General features: G+C 34.6%; 3 protein-coding genes across 18 annotated transcripts in view; all 3 read right to left on the bottom strand.

The window, feature by feature from the left end:
• Positions 1 to 25,512, bottom strand: part of LOC126688545 (uncharacterized) — a 37,960-nt gene that overhangs the window by 7,102 nt on the left and 5,346 nt on the right. The window lies entirely within an intron of this gene.
• Positions 7,477 to 10,583, bottom strand: LOC126688546 (transcription factor MYB46-like). Its single transcript, XM_050383274.1, has 2 exons — positions 10,201 to 10,583; positions 7,477 to 8,728 (listed from the first exon to the last, which is right to left on the bottom strand). Exons 1-2 carry the CDS (start codon positions 10,485 to 10,487, stop codon positions 8,074 to 8,076), a joined length of 942 nt encoding a protein of 313 aa, XP_050239231.1. The 5' UTR covers positions 10,488 to 10,583; the 3' UTR covers positions 7,477 to 8,073.
• Positions 16,966 to 21,828, bottom strand: LOC126688543 (nucleolar GTP-binding protein 1-like). Of its 16 annotated transcripts, none has more exons than XR_007644291.1 (6): positions 21,670 to 21,828; positions 19,164 to 21,213; positions 18,283 to 18,501; positions 18,111 to 18,162; positions 17,961 to 18,021; positions 16,966 to 17,284 (listed from the first exon to the last, which is right to left on the bottom strand). XR_007644291.1 is itself a non-coding variant. In XM_050383271.1 (3 exons), exon 2 carries the CDS (start codon positions 21,187 to 21,189, stop codon positions 19,174 to 19,176), a length of 2,016 nt encoding a protein of 671 aa, XP_050239228.1. In that variant the 5' UTR covers positions 21,190 to 21,213; positions 21,670 to 21,828; the 3' UTR covers positions 16,966 to 17,284; positions 19,164 to 19,173. The 16 variants fall into 16 exon arrangements, 1 of the variants encoding a protein (XP_050239228.1); XR_007644292.1 differs by having other exon boundaries at positions 18,111 to 18,153; XR_007644284.1 differs by having other exon boundaries at positions 17,961 to 18,162.

Genomic DNA, 25,512 nt, shown 5'->3' with positions numbered 1-25,512 from the left:
TCGGAAGGATAACTGCTTTAATAAGACAGAGGGAAATTGGCCCAAGGCAAACTTACACAATCAAGGATAGCTGAGTGAGGTCCAACCGGTTAACTTGATGTTCAGGGTCCCAATCCACCAAATACTGCAGAAGATCCAAAACGAGCCCTACTTCACCTGGCCACACAAGATGGGTGGAGACCCGACCCAAAGAAATCAGTTAGTGTATTGCCAATATCATCAGGATAAGGGACATACCACTAAGGGGTGCAAAACCCTATGGTCGTACCTGAACTGTCTGCTTAGGGAAGGAAAGTTGGAAGAGCTCACGAATGAGACCACAGCATAAAGAAGAGCCTCACACCAGGAATACCAAGGAAGGTAAGCACCACGGCCCCCTTTGGGGACTATTCATATTATCCTTGCCAAACCTGAATGGATGCCGGCCATGTCAATAGGGGTGATGTCCGTGTCTCCCCCTATTACCAACTTCAGCTGAGAAGACATCTGCAAAAGGGCTAGGATGGAACCCAGTCTGGTCATGGGTTTTTCTGACAAAGACCTGGTCAGCACTGCCCAACTCCATGTTGACGCTCTGGTTGTTACAGTGTGTATTAGAGGCTTCGACGTGCATAAGGTAGTGGTCGACAGGGGAAGTGGGGCTGAAATCATGTACCTCGATCTATTTAGAGGACTGGGCCTAAAGGAGAAAGACTTGGAGAGTTACGGAGCCCCACTCATGGGATTTGATGGGAAAATGGTTATCCCGAAGGGAAGAATCAAGCTACCGATCCAAGTAGAGAAAGAGAAGGTGTTGGTGGACTTCATTGTGGTGGATGTGTATTCACTATACACAACTATTCTAATTCGGCCGTGGCTACACGCTCTCAGAGCCATATCATCCACTCTGCAGCAAAATGTGAATTTCTTGACTGAAGGTCGAATGGAGAGATATGAGGATGCCAAGCCTCGGTGAGACAATGCCTTATCGCAATAATCAACCACCGAACCCCTCCAAAAGGAATGAACGAGGCGCCACCGATGTTATAGTAGTTAATGCTTATCGCGGCCGAGGCCTAGGACAATAGGGTTGGAGCGGCAGAGGCCTGTGAGATCCTTACCAAGGTGGCTATTAAGAGCAATCCTGACAAATACTTTTAGGTAGGAACACATCTATCACTAGCAGAAAATGACGAGTTGGTGGCTTTCCTTAAGCAGCATATCGATGTGCTCGCCTGGGACCCATACGAGGCACCAAGGATTGATCCGGACTTCATATGCCATTAGCTGAATGTTCAGCCAAAGAAACAGCCACCTCGAAGATCCTCCGATGAGCATTCCAATGTAGTAAAAGAAGAAGTCAACAAATTGGGGCAATAAAGAAATTTTTTTATCGGGATCGGCTAGCTAACACTATGGTAGTTAAAAAGAAGAATGGGAAGTGGAGAGGTTGTGTGGACTTCACTGATCTCAATAAGGCTTGTCCTAAAGACCCCTTCCCTGTCTCGAGGATAGACCAGTTGGTAGATGCCACCTTCAGACACCCTCGGATGAGTTTTCTTGATGCTTTCTAGGGATACCATCAGATCCCTCTGGTGCTCGCCGACCAGGAAAAAAAAGCTTTCAGGACTCCCCTTGGTAACTATCATTACTGGGTGATGCCCTTTAGTTTGAAAAACGCAGGATCCATCTACTAGAAAATAGTGACAAGAATGTTCGAGGTCTAGTTGGGTAGGAATATAGAAGCCTATGTAGACGACATGGTGATAAAAAGTAAAATTGCGTCCGAGCACATACAAGACTTGGAGGAAGCTTTCGCTGTGCTTAGGAAACACCAACTGCGACTTAATGCTTCAAAGTGTTCATTTGGGGTGAGCTTAGGGAAGTTCCTAGGCTTCATGATAACATACCGTGGCATTGAGGTTAACCCAGATCAGATTAAGGCCATAAATGACCTACATCCACCTCAGAACCCTAAAGAGGTGCAGCGGTTGACCGGCATGATAGCGGCCTTGAACAAGTTCATATTGCGGTCGGCTAACTGATGCAGACCATTCTTCCAACTTCTGCACAAGTGGAAGGATTTCTCCTAGACTGAGGAATGTGATCAGGCCTTTTAAGAAATGAAGGAGTATTTGTCAAATCCGCCGGTGTTGTCTTGTTTTGAGAAGGAGGAGGTCTTCTATGCCTACCTAATTGTCACAAACCACGCGGTCAGCCTCGTCTTGATTTGGGTCGATTCCGGGGTTCAAAGACCAGTGTACTACGTCAGTAAATTTTTGCAAGATGTCGAGACGAGATACTCTCACGAAGAAAAAGCCATCTTAGTCCTCATCCATGTTATTAAGAAGTTGCCTCACTACTTCCAGGCATATACGGTGGTGGTCCTAACTTAGCTTCCCTTGCAAGTGGTATTTCAGAAATCAGACTACTCTGGAAGGTTGGTGTAGTGGGGAATTATGCTAGGGGCTTTTGACATCAAGTACTAATCAAGGACATCGATTAAAGGCCAAGTCCTGGCTAACCTTGTCATCGAGTTCTCGGAAGATCAAACCAAGGAGGGTGTACAAAGCCAGGAAGCTGTTGGAGTTTTTGCTGCTGAAATTTCCCCTCCATGGACTGTGTACATTGATGGGGCTGCCAACCAGAGGGGCTCGGGAGTTGGAGTTGGAGTTGTCTCTCTGGACGAGATAGTTCTGGAGAAATCCCTGAGGCTGTCCTTCTCAGCCACTAACAACGAGGCCGAGTATGAGGCATTATGGTCAGGATTGGAGGCAGTAAAGGGCTTGGGAGGAAGCAGCATAGAGGTCTTTACTGATTGTTAGGGTACTTTTTTTTTTTTTTTTTTTTTTTTTACACCTAATTTTATTTGAGTACCACCTATTTATTTTCAAACATCACTAATAAGTTATTGGATTTTCCCAAATATTTTTTGCTCTATTATTATGTTAATCACAAATGTTTCATATCTCATTATCTAAAATTAGGTTATGATATAAAACATCACAAAAAAGCCCAATTCTCATTGGCAATATCAAAGTTCAGTTCTCGCTGGCAATATTTAAAAGCCCAAGGTTATTAATACTTGGCAAAATACTATATCATAATTATTTCACTTAAAAGTCCAATGATCAACAATGTTTTAAGTTCTTAAACCTATTACTACAATATTACAAGCCTATGAAATCTATCTTATAAAACCCTGGGAAAATAAAAGAAGCATGTGGAGCCAATCACCCAGGGTCAAACCTTATTTTTCTACTTGGACAAGAAGGAAAAACTTGAGTTTTGAGGGGCTATTGTGGGATACAGAAATTTAATAAGGTAATAGTGCCACGTGTCATATCCAAGGCCGAGAAGGCCGATGCAGTTCCGAGGAGACCATACCCTCGTACAACAAGGCTAGGGAGGCGAGCCTTGGCCACGTCGATGAGACATTACCAAAGGAGCTCACACTGTAGAGGAAGAGCTTCAGAGAGAGGGTTAGTCCTGACGTGTCTGAAGGGATGGTAGCTGCCACCACATTTAATGCAACCCACCAAACCCCCTTACTGCATTTATGTGGAGAAAACCCCTGAACAGTGCTGTCTTAGTTGCCGCAACTCACAGAAAATTTGGGAAGGCGTTTGATGGGACAAGTACTCTAGTAATGACCTACATGATCAACAAATGGAAGACCAAGATCAGCTGAACGAGGCTATATAATGAGAGAGATCCTCTTGAAAGAGGGAGGGAGAATCCCAGAGAGAGAAATACTGTAGCAAATCGTTCTTGAGATCAATCTAATACAAGTATTTGTCCTCGGATCTTGGCTGAGGATGAGTATTCTTCATTTTTCCTTGTCTTTTTTGTCTTCTTTGACTGTGCTAGGTTATTTGATTCAAGTTCATTGTATTATGTCAACTCATTCTTGGTACTTACAAAATCTATCTTAGAATTATATTAAATGAGTAAGATTCTAATCTAATTAGATTATATTTCAAATATTAATGGCTATGTTGTTTTTGAAAAAATAATGAGTAATGTTACAAATATAAACTATTTTATAATATTTTTACAAATTCCTGATGTAGCTTTAGTATTTTCCAAATAGTTACTGCAAGTAAAATTATGATGTTAGTGATGGACCCATATTAGAACTAGTAAGAATTTGCCACATCAGCAGTTTATACAAATGTTGTAAAATAGTTTGAATCTGTAGTATTACTCAAAAATAATTTCATTAAGTGATTCAAAACATCAGTTTCATGGTAGCATCTGTCGATACTTTCAAGTTTCAAAGTTAAAGGTAAAGACAATTTTGGTTCTGGTTAGTGGTTATCCAATTACAATAGTGGCTCTATATAGGCCTTCGTTTTTGCGTATCCCTGACATTGTAAATCATGGTTAAATATTGGTTTGTTTAATCATTAATCATTAGGGACTCTCAAGCCTTTATTTAAAAATTTCATGATTCAAAAAAAAAAAAAAAATTCCCGTGATTCCTTTTCAATATCTAAACATAATGATAATAAATTTTTTAGAAAAAAACACATACACAAGAGAAGGAAAGGGGTTCTAACATAAAGGCACACCACCACTTCACTCAAAAACTATGATAACCTGTTTAAATCAGTTGACTCTCACACCCAAATACTTAAATTATTTATGATAAGTTCCAAAATAAAAACATTTACCCCATTAACACATGACAAATAAATAGTAATACATTGCTATAAATGCAAAGTTTTGATGACATGAAAGAATACTTGATAAAGAGAATTTATTTCCTTATAAAAGAATGCGCACACACACACACATACATATATAAAGCAATGTTACACCACTTTCAATTTTTTTTATTGGATATAAATTTTAACGAATTTTTCATTATTCATTAGATTGATTACATTTTTTTCTTATACCATCCATACTTAAAAATTTGAAGATGATCAAAGATGAATAACTATCTCATCTATAAAATATTTAAATTTCAAGTTTTATATTTTAAAATTTATATTCGTAGTTAATAATAGTTTATTTTCATGAAATTTGGCATGTATGTTAAGAACATAGTGAACATGTAATCTAAGGGTGAATTTATCAAAATTTGCATCCAATTAAAAAAAAAAGACTTAAATTGTGTAATGATACTTAAAGTTATCCCATGAATAACTTTTTTTTGAGAATGCATCACATGTCACTAACTTTAACTGTTAGAGGTTCCTGTTGATGTTAGTTTTACCTTTCAGGATTTTTTTTTTTTTTTTCATTTTGTTTTATTGAATGATTAAATTCATTGCATGAAAGGCACTAAAACAGGGCACCCAAAATACAACCACACTGAAGGCAAAATATACACTAGGAAACATCAGGGTTGCAAGCATTGACAAAAGTCAGGAAAATATGATGGAGGTAGGATCTCCAAAAAGTGAGGGTGGCAATTCATGTTGTGGGTCAGGTTTGTGTTGTGTGGAGCCATGAATATTCGACTCTATAGATTGACCCGAACTTGACCTATTTAGTAAATGTACCAAGAATCCTCAACCCTAATATGACATGTTTATTAAATAGGTTGACCTGACACGACATGTTTAACTCGTTTAATTAACAAATCATGTAAATGTCAATACAAATTACATGTTTAATAACTTGTTTGATTAATAGGCAATACATGATCAAAATAACCTATTATCAAATCCCATATATCTAAAATTAAAATACAATTACAACCATAAATATAGTAATAAACATATAATTACAACAAAAAATTAAGCAATGATAACAAAATAATAATAACAAAAGCTAATACCCTTAAAAGTTAAACAGGTCAAACAGGTCAGATGAGTTCACATGTTGAATATAGATATGACTCATTTATTAAACGGGTTAGCCGTGTTGACTCGAATATGGCTTGAACTCATTTAGCCTCAACCCATGATCTGTTTATAAATAGGTTAATCGTGTTAAGTTTGCGGGTCATGTCAGATTTTGCCACTTCTGACAAAAGGTGACTATGATTATGATTTGCCCCACTTGGCCAAGCAGTGAGCTGCCTTGTTAGTAGATCTAAGAACCCAATTGAAGAAGCAACAAAGATCACTATTGCTACTTGCCAGGCATGCTTTGAGCATTGTTGTTTTTGGGCTAGAACTTAAGCCTTTAGTTTGGCATGCTTTCCTAAGGGACCAAGACTAGTGCAGCAAGCTCAAGTTTTGATTCTAAGGATGTGTTTAAATGCTGCTTATTTAGCTGAAATTGAAAAATTATTGTTAAAAGTACTGTAGATAAATGTGAAAATTAGTTGAAATAGTACAGTGAGACACATGAATAGTGCAAAAAAGTGTAGTAGAGCTTATGAATAGTAACAAAAATAAGCTAAATAATGAAATAATTTTAATTTTTCATTTCAATCTAAATGTATCCTAAGACCTTTTCAAATAGAGTTGGGTTGGCTTTAGGCTTATTGCATTGGCCCTAGAAGATGTCCAAATAGAGCATTAGGCCCAAAACTACTTAAAGGTACCTAAAAAACAAAGAGACAAATGAAAAACAACGAATCAAAAATGTTGGATCATTTTTTTTATTATTATTTATAATTGGATAGCTACAATAATGGGTAAGAAGAATTTAAACTCAAGATATTTTTGTTGAAAATATCAAAAAAATTTAATTGAGTTACACCAATAATAACTAAAAAAATTAATCATGAACCATAAAATTACATGCTTTGGTCCAACCAAGTCCAGTAAAGCTTGAAAAAACAAGCAATTGAAATGTCCAATCCAATACAGTTAAAGAATTGTCAATGCCATTCACATGAAAGATCCAAATATTTAATTAATGATCAGCCAGTACATCGTTTTCGAAGAAAACAACCTTCCAATTTCCAAAATTAAAATAATTGATGCTTACATATGTTAGTTATGGTCCTCGTGGAATCAAATTCTAAAGGGAAATGATTTGAATGACCACTTTCTTCATCCGTCATTCAAAGTGAAAATGGCCACCATGTCCTCTTGCATAACTATATTATTCGAGGTCATTTTCCAAGATTGCTTTCTATTCACTTCTTGAATAAGTGGTTCATTGACATGACAAATTTCTCTTTGCACTGATTATCTTCATATAAATAATGACAGGTAACCCTATATATTTTGCTTTCTTTGGGCATAGCAATGAAGATGAAAGAGTTATGATTAGTCCCAAAACCCACCCAATTGGGCTAACTAACCAATAAAATAACGGGGGATAAGTTTTACAATGAGAGCAAGCTGACTATGTACTCTTTATTGTGGACTTGATTTCCAAGTGGACATCCCAACTAAGTGATTAAACCCCATCAGAAGAAAAATGATCCACTTAGGAGAAAAAGGATTCATTCAGATTGGAGTATAGCCGAAGTTGTGTGCATGTCCTTGTGTGTCTGTTTGATAACAGTTTTTAATCTCAAATTTTCTAACTACAATTATATTTAACCCATTTCAATAAATAAACTTTCAACAAAAAGTACGTGGGAGAGAGAGAGAGAGAGAGAAAATTTTCATAAATTCATCAATACACATATGTAGTACAATCTACTTTTTGTCCCACTAACAACATTAACTTTCATCCTTACATCATTCTGTACATCTCATACAATACTACAACTTATATTTACCAACCTTGGCCCAAAAAGGGAGAAAGAAAAAAAGAACTTACATATATATATACCAACTAAAACTAGATGTCCCTCTCTACTTTTATGTGGCCTTTAACATGCATGAAGATAGCAATACCTACCCGGATGCTCAAACAATTGACCAACTTGCTCTCTCTCTAGCTGCACAATAAGGTAAATGTACATTCAAGAATATCATAATGTCACCAATATATACCACCTTCAAATGTGACCTTTATTTCAGTCTCTTCCCATACAGTAAAGCACAAGAAACTCAGTCTTGAGGCTAACCAAAAGCCAGAGGGTAGTTTGTTATAAACAATGAATTTTTACTTTTTATGAAGCCTATTATGACTAGGATATTGGTAGCTCTATGGAAAAAAAATTCTAAGAAAAGTATATTGAAAGAGAAAAAAAAAAAAGAAAAAGGAAAATATTATAAGGTCACAGATCAATTACTCAGCTTGAAAATCAAGTAAAGGAAAAGAGGGAACATCCTTCATCAACTCCTCCAAGTCCCATTCTTCTCCTTCCCAATAATTTCCAACTCGAGCTAAGTTTTCTGCTCTATTATTGTAGTTACTGCAGTTGCTGATGTTGTTCAGGTTATTTGAGGTGTTATTATTCATTGTCCTATTATTATACATATTTTCAGTTTTAACATTTTCTTCAATGCTAATACTCTCTAAAGGAGGAACACCATCTAAGCCCATATCAGCACCCCCAAAGACTCCATTTCCACCATAAAAACTATCTCCATTGACACCAATTTGAGTCATGTATTGTGGTGCTGCATTGAAGTATCCACTTGCACTATTGGACATGTTTAGGCCATGATGGATCATAGGCAATGGATCAATCATGTGGTTTAAGGTCATAGCCTGCATGGAATTTGTTGTTGACGATGATGAATCCAAGTACAAGGGCATGATGCCTTGTTCTTGCATGGAAATTAGCCCTCCCATGACATCTTTAGGTGATGATGAATCGCTTGTATTTGGTGAGGGTGTAGATGAAAAGTTCTTAAGCCTTTTCTTTATTGTTGAATTCCAAAAATTCTTGATTTCATTGTCAGTTCGTCCAGGCAAGCGTGCTGCAATTTGAGACCACCTTGAAATGAGAAACATAACAAAAATGTCAGTTTCAACTAAAGTGTATTATGTATTATTTATTTTCTGAATGCATGATTTGCATGCTAAAACTAGAACTCAAAAAAAGGTAAGGAGTGTCTTTAACTTAAAGTGCAGACATCGACACCACGTTACCTGTTTTCTTTTGGGTCAACTTTGTCTTTCAAAAGAAGTATTTGAAAACCAAAATTATATGTTAGACTCTAAATTATGTAATATTTTATGCTTTTTAAGTGTGTTTTTTTTCCCCATGAAAGCTTAATTCATTAAACAAAAATAGGGTATGGAGTGTCTTCAACTCAAAGAGCAGTTGTCCACATCAGAAGATCAATGTCCCTTTCAGCTCTAATCCTCCAAAAAGAGTGTTTCAAATATATAATATAACCAACCCTCGTGTCCATAAGTCCAGATATATAATATACTACACAAATGAATAAATACAAACGCATAATTGTTTATTATGTTTGTGTAAATCTATATTATATGTATAAATTTTAAGGTTCATCAGAAGAATGTAAAAATTACAGGTCATATTTAATGGCTTACAGGTCATATTATATTGGTTAGGAGATTTGGATGAGATACGTAAAACATGGGCTGATTATGTGCTTGTTTGACTCTTTGCACGCACTTAGTGCTTTTCTTTTTCCTCTCTCTCTCTCTCTCTCTATATTGATTTTTTATTATTATTTATTTACATTTTGGGTTCCAGGAGTTTCCACTGTAAGTAAATTAGAAAACATAATTACTACTATTTATACCATGTATCCTTTTTAAATTTATTTACTTATGTACAAAATTTTTAATTTTTTTAAGATACAATTTATTAACTTTCAACGAAATTCTTATGCTCCTTTAGATGCACCTTCTTGTTGAAATTTATTTGTTAAAATTTGATTACAATATAATTGTACCTGAAAAGGTGAATTTTAAAAAATTGTATATAAAATAAAAAAACCTAAATTACTGAAAGAAAAAACCGTTAGCAATAGTTCATAATGCCATAATCACATTATGAATTTCTATCCTCTTCTTTTTACGTCATTCACATAAAAGAAAATGCTTATAAAATTGATTTAAATTTTAAATAAACAAAGTATAGAAAAAAAAAATATATATATATATATATATATATAAATATATATATATATATATATCTTTTTTTTTTTTTTTTTCCCTTAAGGAAAATATTTTATCAAACACAAGAAAAATTAAACCGAAATAAAGTTGGGTACATCAAAGGAAGGCATTAACAAACTCAAGGAAACACTAAACTATTTATTTCCATACAAAAACCCCAATTACAGTACCTAAAAAAACAAAATCCAGTTAGTGCGCACACACATATATATATATCAGAAGTTCTAAATAAAAACATCAAAATACATTATGACAGTACAGAAAACAGTTAAGCATGATGCAAATGATTATGACAGATATGAATGGATGAACCTGTTGCCAAGAAGGGAGTGCAAATGGATGATGAGAGCTTCTTCTTGAGGCGAGAAGGCACCGCGCTTAAGGTCAGGCCTCAAGTAATTAATCCAACGAAGGCGACAGCTCTTTCCACACCTCTGCAAGCCAGCATTTCTTGCTACATCACTCCAGCAGCCTTGTCCATTGTTCATCATATAGTTCATGAGCTTGTCATCCTCTTCTGGTGACCACAAACCCTTTCTAAGCTTATTGTTGTTAACTTGGTTGTTTTTCCCAACTGATGAGAGCTCAGGCTTCCTCATTATTTTTGAGAGACTAGCTAGCTTTAGATCCAATATTTGCTAGCTAGCTTATTGATATATGAGTATTTTGATTTCTCTCCCAAATGAGTTGATGTAGATTGGTGAACACTTTATAGATAAAGAGCTAGCTTGAGAGAGAGAAAGAGAGAGAGAGAGAGAGAGAGTGAGTGAGAGAGGAGGCTTCATGAGGTGGGAAAAATGATCATGATTATACTGATGGTTGTGGGGTTTGCTTAGAATATAGGGAATAGAGAGAGAAAGAGAGAGAAGTGTTGGTTGATGGGTCTGAGTAGAAAACGGTTTGGAGGGGGACCTGAAGAGAGAGAGAGAGAGAGAGAGAGAGAGAGAGAGAGGGAGGTCGTCTTGTCTTTGACTCCATGACTCCATAACCTTTGTCTTTTTCTATTACATATTTCTCTTCACTCACAAGGTAATCATCAAATATAAATCATAAAGAGCATGAAGAAAAATATATCAAAGTTTGTTTTATAACCAAGCCAATGTATTTGCTTCCACTTCACATAATCTCTCTCTCTCTCTCTCTCTCTCTCTCTCTCTCTCTGTCTTTCTCTCCTCCACACGTGTATCTGAAGGTAAAAAATAAAATAGTAAAAATTAAACGATGATGATGATGCACGTGGGGCATGATCAGTCCGTCCAAATCAAACGGTTTAGAATTTAGTCGAGACTAAATATTAGTAATACAACTCTTTTTCAACACATTTTTTACAATTCTGCTAAATAATTTCATGTTAACTGAAGAAATTACTTTATGTCAAATTTGTTTACTTTATATTATATTTTTGACCAATTTTATAGGTTATGGAGTTAATGGAACTAACTTTTTAAATTCCACTTATCATTTTAGTATTTATGCTAATTTTTTATTAATTGGACTCCACAATAATTTATCCTTAAATGATACCATATGGTGCATGTTAACATTTCTCTAATATAATTGAATTTTTTTTACTTTAATCTAAACCCATCACTTACCACTTTTATTTATGATCAATCACAATAAACTATATGTCAATAATGGTAAAAAAAAAAAAATTGTTCTACTCATTGTTTGGCTAAGATGCTCCCTTTAAAGTTACATAGAGAAATTGAGGAAAAGTATTTAGTGGTTACTCTCCATAATATTGAAAAATGCCTATAAAAAATTTTCACTTGAGAGGTAGGAAAAGAAGAGATTTGGAACTTTCTCAGACACCTTGTTATTTGCAAACACAGTTTTCAGTGAAAGTTGCACACCACCATCATGTTCTTCTGTTGACTACACAAAAACTTTACACCTAGGTGATTTATAACTATGCAAAAATTTCTGTGCATTTTTCATTTTTTTCCCATCGACATGCTCTCTCTCTCTCTCTCCAATATATTACTGAAATATGAAAATCCAAAAACAGTGGGGACATAATTAATCTTCTAGAATGTAAAAATACCTAATCCATGACTGCGAATTGCTTTCCATGTGCCAAACAGACCTTGTAGCAGGTTCAAGTGGTAATATGAGAGTCTAAAAGCTTCTCAAAAGTAATTACTGGCAAAAGAACAAACAAGAGCCACCACACCCGGGGGTCCATAATTGGTTGTCATTACATGGGAATCTTCTAAACTGAGAAACATACACAACTAACAAATCACATACAATCTTTTCCAGAGAAATAGACCCTAAAACAAGTGAAGATTGGCCACACCAAACAGAAATATATATTGCCATGACACATTACATATACATATGCTTCTACATTATATTCTTCCTATGTTTCTGTCTCACTGCAATTTCTTTAGCAGCTACTCTATTGATGCCAAAAAGAAAACAAAAAAGTTGAAAGGAAGTCTAGAAGTTTGAGGGCATGAGTATAAAAGTAAACGAGTAATTGATGTGATAAACATGTAAGAGTCCCCATTGGGGGACCAAAAAATGTAAACAACTCATCTCAAGTGGGTAAAAGAGGGAGGACCAAAGAGAGTCAATAATAAAATATTGTACTTATTGAATCATTATATGTGGCAACGTAAGATTTGTTTGGGATTAAATGGAGAAAAAAATATCAGCGTTCACAATTATGTCGTTAGTAGCACGTCATTGTGCCGACTACAAATTAGTCTTATGATTAATCACAGTGAAAGCAAGCTATGCTAAAGAAAACAAAGATACAATGAGTAGTGAACAATGTCGGCAATTAAACAGAATACTTGAGCAGACTTAAAAATACATCATCATATATTATCAAAGTAGACAAGACCAAACTTGCTTAAACTTGCCTCCAAATGCCTTTTTATTCACAAAAGAATCAGAATCCCAAAAATACATATGAAGTTGATAAATAATAAAAATACTAATGGAGAGTAACAAGTACAGGAAAACATTATAAGCATTCAAAAGCTTCCAATTTTTTCCATGCTTTCTCTTTACAATTGTCAAGACAAATTAAGAAGCTTTGTTCTTGTTCCTTTACATATTGATTGCCTTGGTGATAGGCAAACATGGCTTTAGGTTGATAATACTGGACTAATTAAAAAGAATGACCTTCCATTTCAGACATAGTCAAGGAATGAGCAATTACATCATCAAGCCAGTCTATTTTCTAATGCAGGGGAGGGCCATACGTACTAGAAAGATACCATTAGAATACATCACTCAATTAAAAGCAGCCGCAATAGAAACATTGTTGAAAAGGCAGGGATTTTAGCTATGAAGGGATATTATTTCCCCCCATAAATTTTTATTTTGAGGTACAGAGTATCACCTTTTCAATGTGAAAAGAACATACGTGCATAAGAAGCGGCAGATAAATATGTTTTTGCAGCATCAACAACAGTTATGAAAGAAGTAGCATGAAAAGAAAGGGACCTATTGATTGGTTCAGCTTCTCTTTTGTAGGACCTAAGCATTTATGAGTCCCCAAGAAAACTCTGTCTCTCTCTCTCTCTCTTCCAATCCTATCTTTCATTTCATGTATAATTGGCTTGCCTCTCCAAACAGGAATATGCAGAAAACTTAGATCTTACCCCCAAAGCAGCTTGATCATAACCAAAATTTCTTTTTACATTATCAAAATTTTCAGTTTTGATTGTATTCTATTTATTGCCTCTACTTTGATTAAAAATATAGGATTCTTTTTGGACTTGACAATGTTTAGAAGATCTATTTTACGGTATAAACGCTTATGACCTCCCCCTCTATGCCCTGCGGTAATGATTCCTCTGGCATTACAACCTTTACTACAATGATGCTGTCCATAGATCAAATTATTTCGTGGATTGGATTTCACTTGACTGTCTATGGCTCCATTGCGTGTGCTCGGGGTAGAAGTTTTGTATAAATGTATCGCCATGCTATTAAGTATTTTGATTTAAGTTCTTTTCTTTCTAAGAGGTGGAATAGAATAACCCGGTTGAAGCGTAATGATCATACATTACAGTCCCATAATAGGTCCCATTCTTCTACCCTTTCCTGGGAGTTGATGATTGCATTCAAAACTATTTGATATATTTGCTTTTGCTGTAAATAGACGGATAGATGAATAAAGATAGAGGTACCTCAAATACCATGGAATTATCTGTAGTCAGGACCAACATGCATGATAGCACACATAAAGTTTGATCAATGAACATTTGACAGATTGGGAAGGATTTGGTTTTAGTAAATTAATGTTGAAAGACAGGTCAAGGTAAGGAAAATCTCTAAAACTAGCTAAGTTCCAGTGTCCAAATTTAAATCACTTGGAAAGAAGTTGAAAAAGGAACTCCTTCTGAAGTGGCACATAAGTGTTTTAACTTTTAATCTGTGAAAACTGAATACACATGGACCATAAGATAACAAAGGAATTGACATATGAATGTTCTACGTGGCATTAAAATGGTCACGAAATGCTAGTTGTACAGAAGTAAATTGCAGCTCAAAACATTTCAATTGACTTTTGAGGTCAGTAAAATATTAGAAAGCAAAAGCTTAAATTTTAAAAAAAAAAAAAAAAAAAAATTGTTATCTTACAAAAGCTAAACTCAATGTTTAAGTTTTTTGAGAGTCTAATTGAATCGCTTAACCCGGAAGCCTAAATCCGAACACTTCACAGAATTTATGGCATACACTATGTTAGAAAACACATACAAAAATTGTTGACTAGATGAAGCCCACGAAATAGAAAATACACGCTGCACTGTGGGGAACCAAGCATCACTATCTTTTAGCTCACCTAACAAACATCTTCACAATGCAAAAACTTTAAGATCTACAAAGGTCAGAAGATTGAAGACACCTCTCCTTAATCTTCTGCATTCAAAAACTTGAGACCAAGCACATTCAGCTTTCATTTATTGCCCTCACAAATCACAAACAAGATAATTGACTGAAGTTTCTACACCATTTATGCAACATCCAAATATAATACTCCAAGATAGAATTATGACCGATGAATCAACACAAACAAAATGGGTGATAGGAAGGACACAAATGCAGTGTGAACTACTGATCCTCCGATGCTTAAAGTCAGTGATGACAGCTAATCTATTGTCATTAAAGCTTTATAATCTGACACTCTTTAAGAACCAAATATTGACAGCAACTTCTCCAATAAAAAGGTATATGCCAGTATTGACTGACAACCCACCCTCACAAAGAGACTACCTGTTAGTACGTTTGCATTAAAAACTTACTCTTGGTACTAGACTACTCAGACATACCATCAGTACTGAAGTTAATCAGTTCTTCGAGACAGAAGCTCCATGAGCATGAAGCATAGTTCCACAGTTCAAAATATCACAAACCCATGTGCCATATGGGACCAAATAACCATTAGTGGGCTAAATGATTGGTAAAGATGCTGATAATGTTGGCCCCCCACGTCACACCAAAATTGTTCTTGTTAGATGCAAGGTGACTCAGGTGCAAGTGTCTCTTCAGATGAGCAGCGCATGTATATAGATTATTAGCGCAAAGTCACATAACCTTTCATATGTCTACTAAACATAGAATTCAAGTAGCTAAGATTATTTCTGAAAGATGTAAAAGATGTGCATCTAGTTCACTTTAATTTTCACTTTCACATGCTAATACTAAAGGTTAAGTTAGATTTAGAACTGCAAGGATACAGTGACAACTGTCAGACCATAGTGTGTATACACATTGAATATTCTGTTTGTTTATAAATTAGCCTATAAACCGAGAATGTTGTGTTTGTTTATCTAAAATGGACATCCCTCAAGGTCAAATAGTGGTATTGGGTTAAAGTTGATTCTATTAACTTTTTGCTTATATGTTTACTTGCAAAAATTGGCAAAAATATAATTGTAACTATAAAAAAAAAAAATAAATAAAAAAAAATAAAATAAAATTATAAAAAAAAAGAAAAAAAAAAAGGTTGAGTGTAATACATAAACAAACATACTAAACCAAGCGCACTATCAACATTCAAAGGCATTTATAGACTAGATAAGATGGCATTTGGGAGGGCAAAACAAAACTATATTATCTAGTGCCAGATGTTTTGCTAAAAGCATTAATTGGATATGGCCAAACCAAGGCAATTAGGGTCTCCATTCAGCATTCTCAAGACACAAAAGCACCTATCATGCAACGAGAGCATTGTCAATGTTAGGCGTTTTCCTTGTGAGAAATGCGACATCCAATAATTTGAGCATTTTTTTTAATTTTGTTTGAGCTATACGTCCTAAATATCAATTTCCAACATATTCATACCAATTCTGAATTTCCCTGGCTTTGTCCCACTAGTCATCATCAAATTTCAAGTACCATGAACTAATTCAGCAACAACTGAATGGTCACTTTTGGCCATTCACGTTATTTTCTTGCTAGGCGTCACATACTCGTCTCCTTACAAAACCAAAGAAGCATTACGTACATATACATACACACACGCAAATAACACACTACCCCCTTATATGAGCCCCATGTAATGTTAGATTGATACCAATTAAGGCACAAACATGCATGCCAGTATTGACCCCTAAACAATTAAAAATTTAGAATAATCATGTGAAAAATGCAACTTTTAAAAGAGAGTATGCGATAACATTACAAAAGGTTAAAAAATACTGAAAAAGTTCATAATTTTATATTCTTATATAGACAGGCATAGTGTAGTATCTGAATGATAGCATAATAGTTGTCATATATCTTGCTCATTTATAGTGGACCATTTCATTGTTGATTTTATGTATTACCTTACTCTGGACCCTCTTCTTTCTCAAAGAAATCCAAGATATGGCTTATTTAACCTGATAAAATCTTTGTACAATCTTCCATTCATTGCAAGGTAGGACACTTCAGGTGCTACCGTAACTGAATCAGAAAACTGTTACAAAATAGTAATAAATGAAAAAATAATTTGATTTGGGTCTCGGAGTATCAGACAAACAGCAATTAAGCCAAATTCATCTGCAAACTCATACGTATTTACAAGATTAAGAGAAACAACCAAGCAAAGAATTTGACTGAATCAGAGAATTGTTTCAAAACGGTAATAGATGAAAACATAATTTGAATTGGCTCTTGGAGTATCTAACAAACAGCAATTAAGCCAAATTCATCTGTGAACTCATACACATTATGCTAGGAAAAATTATAATTTAAAGCGTTTCTCAAACTCAAAATTGCCTCAACATTATGCTAAAAGAAAGAAGATAACAAAAATCTGCTGATATGCTGCCATGGTCAAGAAGTGTGCAACCTACAGCCAAACCAAAGTATTGATGGAACAAAATTCTTTCTTGACTGCAAGTAAAACCAAGGAATGCTGTCTCCACGAACCATGAACCAACATGCCCTGTACAAAAAAGCATCTTGATTATTACTCTAAAGAAATCAAACCTCCTGAAGATTTTGAAAATTCCTATCTCTAATATCATAATATGATGTCAATTATAAAGCCTAGAATGGGAAAAGTAGTCAATAAACCTGACCTCTAAGCTCTTCCAATTGCCTTTCTTAAGGGTTAAACAGCCCATGCAAGAATGTAAGCAGCATGAGATTATTCCACATGGCTAAAAAATATTCCAATGCAAGAACAATTTCTTATATTTAGCCATATCCAATAAAGGATATAAGCTGGTTTGCATGTGAGAAAAATAAAAGGGGATGCTCTTGATTCCAAAAGAATTTTGGGGGAAAGTAAGAAAAAAAGTGCACCTTACACCTATTGATATGATATTAGCATTTAAGAAACTAAAGGTAATCAACATACCAAACTTTTCCATACAATGGATGCACGGCAAAGAGCTTAATAAAAATTTACAGGCACTGCACTTGATTCTCAAAAAAATAATAATCAAGCATCAAGGGAACTTTCATATATATATATATATATATATATATATATTCTTTACCAAGGAATCTCGGATAAAATAGGTTACATTGTCTGATGTTTTAGCAATTTTATGCATAAAATGATTTGATGACTAAAATGACTCAAAGTAGAACCAAGTTACAAGAAAGGTGAGTACCATCATCAACACATGTTCAATCAAGAACCCAATAATTGCTGCTGACAGCTTTGGCATCCTCCTATTTACCAGCATCAGTCTAATCTGAAAATCTTAAAACAGATACATCCGTTCCAAAAGCATGCAGGGGAGAAGGAAAAAAAAAAGCACCTGAAGCCTCAGAGCACAGGCACGCAGCGAAACCATGAACATTCTGTTGTTCCTAAGAACAATAATTAATGAATAAATTGAATTTCATAACATTCAACATAACATATAAATGATTAAAATTCACATAAATTAGAATAAACGATAAAATTAGAGAACAATTGAGAGATATTACCTTGATGATGCTTTAAATTAATCTCATAGCATCAGAAGCAAATTACCGTCAATTCATAAATGTTTTTAGATGGCAGGGTTGAGGTGTGGACCATGTCATTGTCTTGAGACGATGCACACGTCTACAGGATTACCGGTGTAGTAGACTAATATTGTGCATGCCGCCCCCAGGATACAACAACCCAGCCACCTTGCTAATTATCTTTACAAGCCTACACAGCTTGTAGGATAGGAAGCTCTCAACAATATTTTTCTTCTACCCAGAAATATAGTATATACATAGATATATTATTTTCATGAAACTAGAATTTTTAACTCAGCAAAAATGTAGGGAGTTTTCTTTTTACATGAAAATGGTGCACGTAAGAAAATTGATTTTCTCATCCCAAAACTGGACATGGCTGCATCTTCATGTTGGCTAAAGAAACATTGAATTATATAAACGTAAATATCATAACTTGCTTTTAGTGGTCAAAACGTTTTAAAGCAATAACTTCAGCCAATAAGGAAACAATTGATAGCTTTAAAGACTCCAACGTATGGAATTATCTTTAAACAATTAGCATGAATTTGCCAACTCATGAAATGTATCTGATCCATCTATGAGATATTATTATATTGATTGAATTATAAATATATAAAACCGATTTCATCATTCAATGAATGACCATTTAATCAAAATTATGATTTAAAAAAAAAATATTCCAACACATTCAACATACAGTGTAAATACTAGTTATTAAACAATGTAAAGATCTCTTAAATATCAATAAAAAAATGCAATCTTAATATATATAGATAAGCAATGAGAAAAATCATGAGTGCGTTAAAAGAAAAGGACAAGCTCAAGTGAAAATGAAAAGGCAATGCACATGGATTTACCTCTAGTAAATCAACGTCTATCAGTTTTTCCGGTAGACCGCTTCCCAGAGAACAAATGCTTTGGTTTCAAAGTAGGTATTACCCTATCTGCCTCACCACGACGTGCATCCTTGTTCCTCTTCTTGGAAGATTTCTTTGCAAGCTTTTGTGCCTTAACCTTTTGAGCAGAGTCCTTGAAGCCCTCTCCAGGGACAACTTCACCTGGTGGCCGTGAGACTGACCTTGATCGGGATCTAGACCTCATTCGCAGCTTCTTGTTAGGTGTGTCCACGTCAATATCCATAGCATCACCACATTCATTATCAGGTGACCTCTCCCTCTTCCGACCCCTCGACCTACTACGGGCTCGGTCAATGGCCTTAGATGGATCCAGCCCCAAAGCAGATAGCTGCCTTCCCATTCTCCTGGTTGTGAACTGCTTGTCCTTGTCAAATTTTCTTGGTACAATAGGCCGGCTCTCTGCAGTGCTTTTCTTAATCCTGTGCTGTTGAATGAGTAAGCTTTTCTTTTTCCTAATCTCAGCCAATGCTTGTTGCTCTTCTGGAGTCAATTCCTTGCCATCCATCTCAAAATCATCATCAACTTCCTCTGCCTGCCTTAGCCCTTCTTCTTGTTCCAACTCCTCAAGCCTTTGTAAAATATCAGGATCAATGAAGTCATACACATTGTGCCCATCAAGAATTTCTGGCAATACATCTTCTTTCCATTCATCATTAGCTAAGATATAATTCTTCTTCAAACTAGCAGAGTATACACCTGCACCACCATTCTCATTCTCCAAATCCTTTTCAGTTTTCCTCTTTTCCTTCTCTGCTGCTTGCTTCGCTTTAGCTTCCAAAACTGCCTGAGGTATACAAGGTGGCCTTTCCTTCTGGTCCCGTGGCTTTGGTATCGCAACATGAAAACGATTTAAGCAATCATTTATCTTTTTGGATTTCATCTTTATTTCAACCCTCTGATCCAATAACCTCTCACAAGCTGCATTTTTCACAGCAATTAACCCATCCTCAGTCAAAGTACTCATGGTCAGCAGCACCCCTTGGTCATCAGTAGGCTCACCTCCTTGACCAATCACTGTTTTCATAGCTTCAGCTTTCATCTCCATGACCAACTTCTTATCTTCCTCTGATATCCCTTCAAGTGGTTGCAAATCAGTCTTGTTGCATACAATAGTCAAAGGTTTGTTCATAAACAGAGACTTAATGCTGTGAAAAAGTGCAGCCTGTTGTGCAATGGTATATCCACAAGACCCCGAGATGTCTAAGAAGAACAACACTGCAGCTCGAAGATGTGCCAAAGCTGTGATACTGCACATCTCAATAATATTGCGATCCTCAAAAGGCCGGTCCAAAATACCAGGTGTATCGATGACTTGATACCTTAGGTATTTATAGTCTGTATGACCGACAAAGAGCGACTTTGTGGTGAAAGCATAGGGCTGGACATCCACATCAGCTCTAGTGATCTTGTTAATGAAGGAACTCTTGCCCACATTGGGATACCCGCAAATCAAGATCGTCCGAGTATTTGGGTCAATTGAAGGTAGCCTAGCCATGTGCTGTCTGATCTGTTCTAAGTAAGCCAAACTAGGAGCAACCCTTTTTATGACAGTGCACATGCGACCAAGAGCAGCAACCTTCAGACACTTGCATCGGTACAATGAATCACCATACTTCAACAGCCTGACATAATCTTTAGCAATCTTACTAATCAGATTCCTTGCAGTATTGATTTGACCAAGGGCAAGCTTGTAGTGATCTTTGTTGTAGAGCACATGAAGAAGATCTCCATAAAAAGGATGGATATCATCAAGCCGAGGAAACTCGTCGATGATGGTAGAGAGCTTGTCATAATAGTTTGTCTGGGTATACTTCACTTTACGCATATAAAATTGGCGGAGGCGAGAGATGGCATAGCCTTTGTGGACAACTGTCGGTGTTTGCCGTTGGGTACGGGACAGAATTATGTCGATGAAGTCCTTCCCATTTGGAACCACAGTAATGTTCTTAAAATTATACTGCACCATCTTGAAGGTTCAGCAGCAATCACCCTACAACAACAACAACAACAAAGAAGTGAAAGTAAAATTAAATTTCATTCATAACTACACAGAAACAAAATCCACAACCCCATCTAATTTAATATAATAAAAAACAACAGAGACAATTTAGCATCCATCCAATTTTCTTTACTAAAACAAAATTATTCAAAAACTCAAAAGGGTATCAATACAATAACTTTATTACATCAATGGGTATAACATCAACAAGCTATTTCTATCATAAAATTACTATAATGCGTGAAGTAAACCCAATCTCTCTCTAGCTTCAACCAGAAAAAAAAAAAAAATAAATAAATAAATCAAATCAAATCAGAAACCATTAAGACAATAATTCCAAAAATAAGCAAATTCAAATTCCAAAAATCAAACACTAAGCATATTCTTACACGTAAACAAAAGGAATCGTTTCTTAGAAGTGAAAGAAAATATCGAAAATTAATATACCTGAAATTCGATTATCAAAGAGAGAAAAACAGAGAGGGAGGCTTTGTTAGGGTTTTAGAGAGAGAGAGAGAGAGAGAGTAAATGAGGAATTCGGGTCTTTTCGGAAGAGACCCGACTTCGATACTAGTAGTTTTATTGGGCCTTTAATTGAGCTTAAAAAAAAAATTTGGGTCTGTCTTTCGGGATACAATCAGGCCCAAATAAAAAATAATATATAAAAACAAAAATTCCTCTTGAATTAAGAGCTGAGAACTGGGCTATGGGTAAGCTGTAAAAGTGTGGGACGGTGGCTCAAAGCTTTCACCGCGTGTGTGTGTGTTTATTAGTTTATGCTGGTCTAGTGTTTTCTGTTTTGATAAGCTCTCTTTTACCGTGTGACTGCGTAGTCTACTTGTGTAGTTAACTGGTTACTTAAAAAGTGTTTTGGTAAGAAGCTTTTTGAGTTTTGAGTTTTTATTTTTTTCACTTTTGATCTGTGACCGTCAGTTTCTATGCGTGTGTTTACTGTTTGATTGTTTAAAGTGTTTTGATATAAAGTTTTTGTGTGGATCAGACGGTGGAATCGAGCATTAACACTAAAAAAAACAATGAAATTATGAAACAATTAAACAATTTAGTCACTTACTCAGTGGGGCCGTGGGACATAATATAACAAATTAAATTAAGGAATTGTAAAAAATATACTCAAAAATGTCTTGTGAATTCAATAAAAGAATTGCAAAGAGTAAAAGATATAAATTGATAAATTAAAGTATTATAAGCAATAATAATTAATATGGTTTATTTATTTAGAAACACTAAATGATTTCAAGATTTAATTTTAGTAACAATAATTAGTGTGTTCATTGTATTAGAAAAAAAAATGTCAAATGAATTTTATGGTTTATTTTTTATTTTTTTGTTAGTACTATTAACAAAATTTGTAATAATGAATGAGAGATCAGTAGATAAATGATTGTTTGACTGTGTAAATTGAAAAAAATGTAACTAATAGGATTGATAATATAATTATCATGCAACAATTTCAAAATATAAAGAAAAAAAAATTTTAAATATGAAAGGCAATTGTAAAACTTCCTGTATTTGAATTCATTTTTTTTGTGATATTGTTATATTCAACTTCTCTTTTGTTTTAGATTTTATATAGTTTATATTTCTTATTGATCCAATGACTCCCCCTAGAAAGAAAAAATAAAAATAAATAAAAAAATAAATAAAATCCTAGAACCTTCGTTGCCACTGACAATGAGTCCCCAGTGTGCTCCTGGTTGTGTTTGCTTAATTCCTCGAGACATTTGTTATAGTTTTTTTGGACTTCATCATTTTTTTAGTTTGTTAAACTGGGTTAGATGGGCCTTGTGGTCGCCGTTGAAGTATCTGCCCAGTTTTTATCTTTTTTTTTTTCTTTCTTCATTATCAAAATATACTTCTATCTTCACAGTTATTATTAAAAAAAAAAACTAACTCCTTAATTGAAATAAAATTTATCCCTGTTTTGAGAAAAAATAAATAGATATGAAGTGTGTAATAGTAAATTTATATTTAATTCATTTTCCACTATTTGTTTTATATACTTCCAAACACTCTAAATAAAATACACTAAATTGCTTTCTATTCCATTCTTTTTTTTTTTTTTTTTTTTTTTTTTGGCGCTTATTCCATTTCAATCTCTTATAAATTTGCAATTAAAGAGAGCGATGAGGGCAGTTTTGAATAAAATAACAATTATGTATCTCTTTCAAATTGGGAATAGTATAAAAAGAACTCATAAAATTTATAATGACAACATGCAAAATAAAAGTGATATGCATTGTCTTAAAAATAAAACTTTAGAAATATTTAATATAATTTTTTTATAAAATCCAAGATTAATTATAGATAACTATCATAAAGTATGGAGGCATTTGCATTTTACATCCTAAACTTTGAAAACATGTAATCAACACTTTGATTGATCCATAATTTAGTAAATGGTATTCTACTATTCAAATTAAAGTTAAAATTAATAGTCAAGTAACTAGTAATTGGGGTCAAGACTTTTTTAGCTCAGTTGACATCTCTTGGCATGTTACAATGAAAACGTCTAAAGTTCAAATCCTCCCTTCTTCATTGTAACTAATGATTTTTTTTATTTATTTTAAAAAACCTTGTACTTGGCTTTCAAAAATTAAATTTATGCAAATACCATCATAGTTTGCTAAATGATGAAATTACCCTCGTAGCTAACTTATATTAAATATTGCCGCCTCAAATCCTCCCTTTGGTATGAGACAACTGTACCTCAAGTATTGAAGTATGAAATAATATGAATTCAAGAACTTAATACTTGCTCCTATTTTGGAATCACATTTGATAGCACAAAGTGGCAGAGAAAAAGTTATGAGTTCATATGAAATTGATAAACTATGTCAAAATTGTGGCAAAAGTTATGGCACAAATATTCTTAATATAGATTTCTTGGAATCTAAAAGGTTTGTTTTGGGGGCTCATCAATTGCACATACATCAAAATAATCCCCCAGATAAGAAGATGGTATTTGGTGTTTCGAATTCATACTGCATCACACTCAAAACATAGGTTATTATTATTGATTTTTGTACAATGGAAATAATGCAGCATGGTCACTTATAAAATAATAATAATAATAATAATAATAATAATAATTATGCAACATGGTTATGTGAGAGTGATGTGGCTATGTATACAACAAAACCAAAATGGAGCTTCGACTAACAATGATATATTTGAGAAAATCTATGAACACAACTTCTGCTCCATGCTTGACGTCACTTAATATGAGTGATGAAGAGAAAATTGTGAATTCATGTGAGTAATCGGTAGTCACTTACAATTTGCCACAACAGAGCAATGACAAAAATAATCGCCAAAAACATTCCTAATTTCTATATGTATTTTAGTTTCCTTATGGGAGATCATGGAGATGAGAGTCCTTTTGATGGATCTGCTAATACAGTTGTTGCTAATACCATCGCCCATGCTTTTCCGTCAATTATGATGCAAATGAGCAATGGAGTACTGTTGGTGTTGTTCAAGGTGCATTTGACTACGAGACAGTTACCTCACATGAAATTCAAGAGTGACTCAAAGTTTGTACAAGGGCGATATTGACGACATTACAAAGCCTTACAATTTTTAAGTGTTCAAGAATTTGCAATATACAATTATTAGCAGGTAAATAATAAAAAGCATTTGTCATGTAGTATTAAATTAAATTATGTGCAAATGCATGGCGCTAGCCTAGAAGTTCTAGGGCATTTGCTTAGAAAAAGGGAGAAAGATTAGTGCAAGAAACAAATAAAAGCTTTTATTGACTCACAGGAGAAAGTGAGGCTCGATTTTATCCACAACGCTTATCACATCATATGTTCAATCAGATTTAAATCAAAATGAAGCCTCAAACGTCATTGCTTGTCTTATTGCATTTGTTCCATGCTTTATTCAGCATATCTGAAACACCTTCCATTCATGTACTTATCAAACAGGAAAACGTGAAAAAAGAAGAAAAAAAGAAACACCTTTCATTTCTTTATTTTCTTTTTTTCTTTTTTGGGTGCATAATCCAACATCATATTACAAATTGGTTGAAAATTTTGTTTTATTTTACCTAAGCCAGGATCCCAAAATTTGGGGACTAAGGCTTTTGTTGATATTGTATGCGCAGAGTGGACTCCAAGTTTCAATTATAGCCCTATGACTACTATTGAACCATGGCTAAGTAAACAACCACAACATTATTGGATAATTTTGTGTCCTTGAGACATACAGGGCTTCTGCTTTTATGCTTTTGCTCCTATTAAGCCTTAATTCTGACAACTGGTCTAA

Source organism: Quercus robur, chromosome 6, assembly GCF_932294415.1.
Source record: "Quercus robur chromosome 6, dhQueRobu3.1, whole genome shotgun sequence".
Classification (NCBI taxonomy): Eukaryota; Viridiplantae; Streptophyta; class Magnoliopsida; order Fagales; family Fagaceae; genus Quercus; species Quercus robur.
This window is presented reverse-complemented; position numbering and strand designations above follow the sequence as displayed.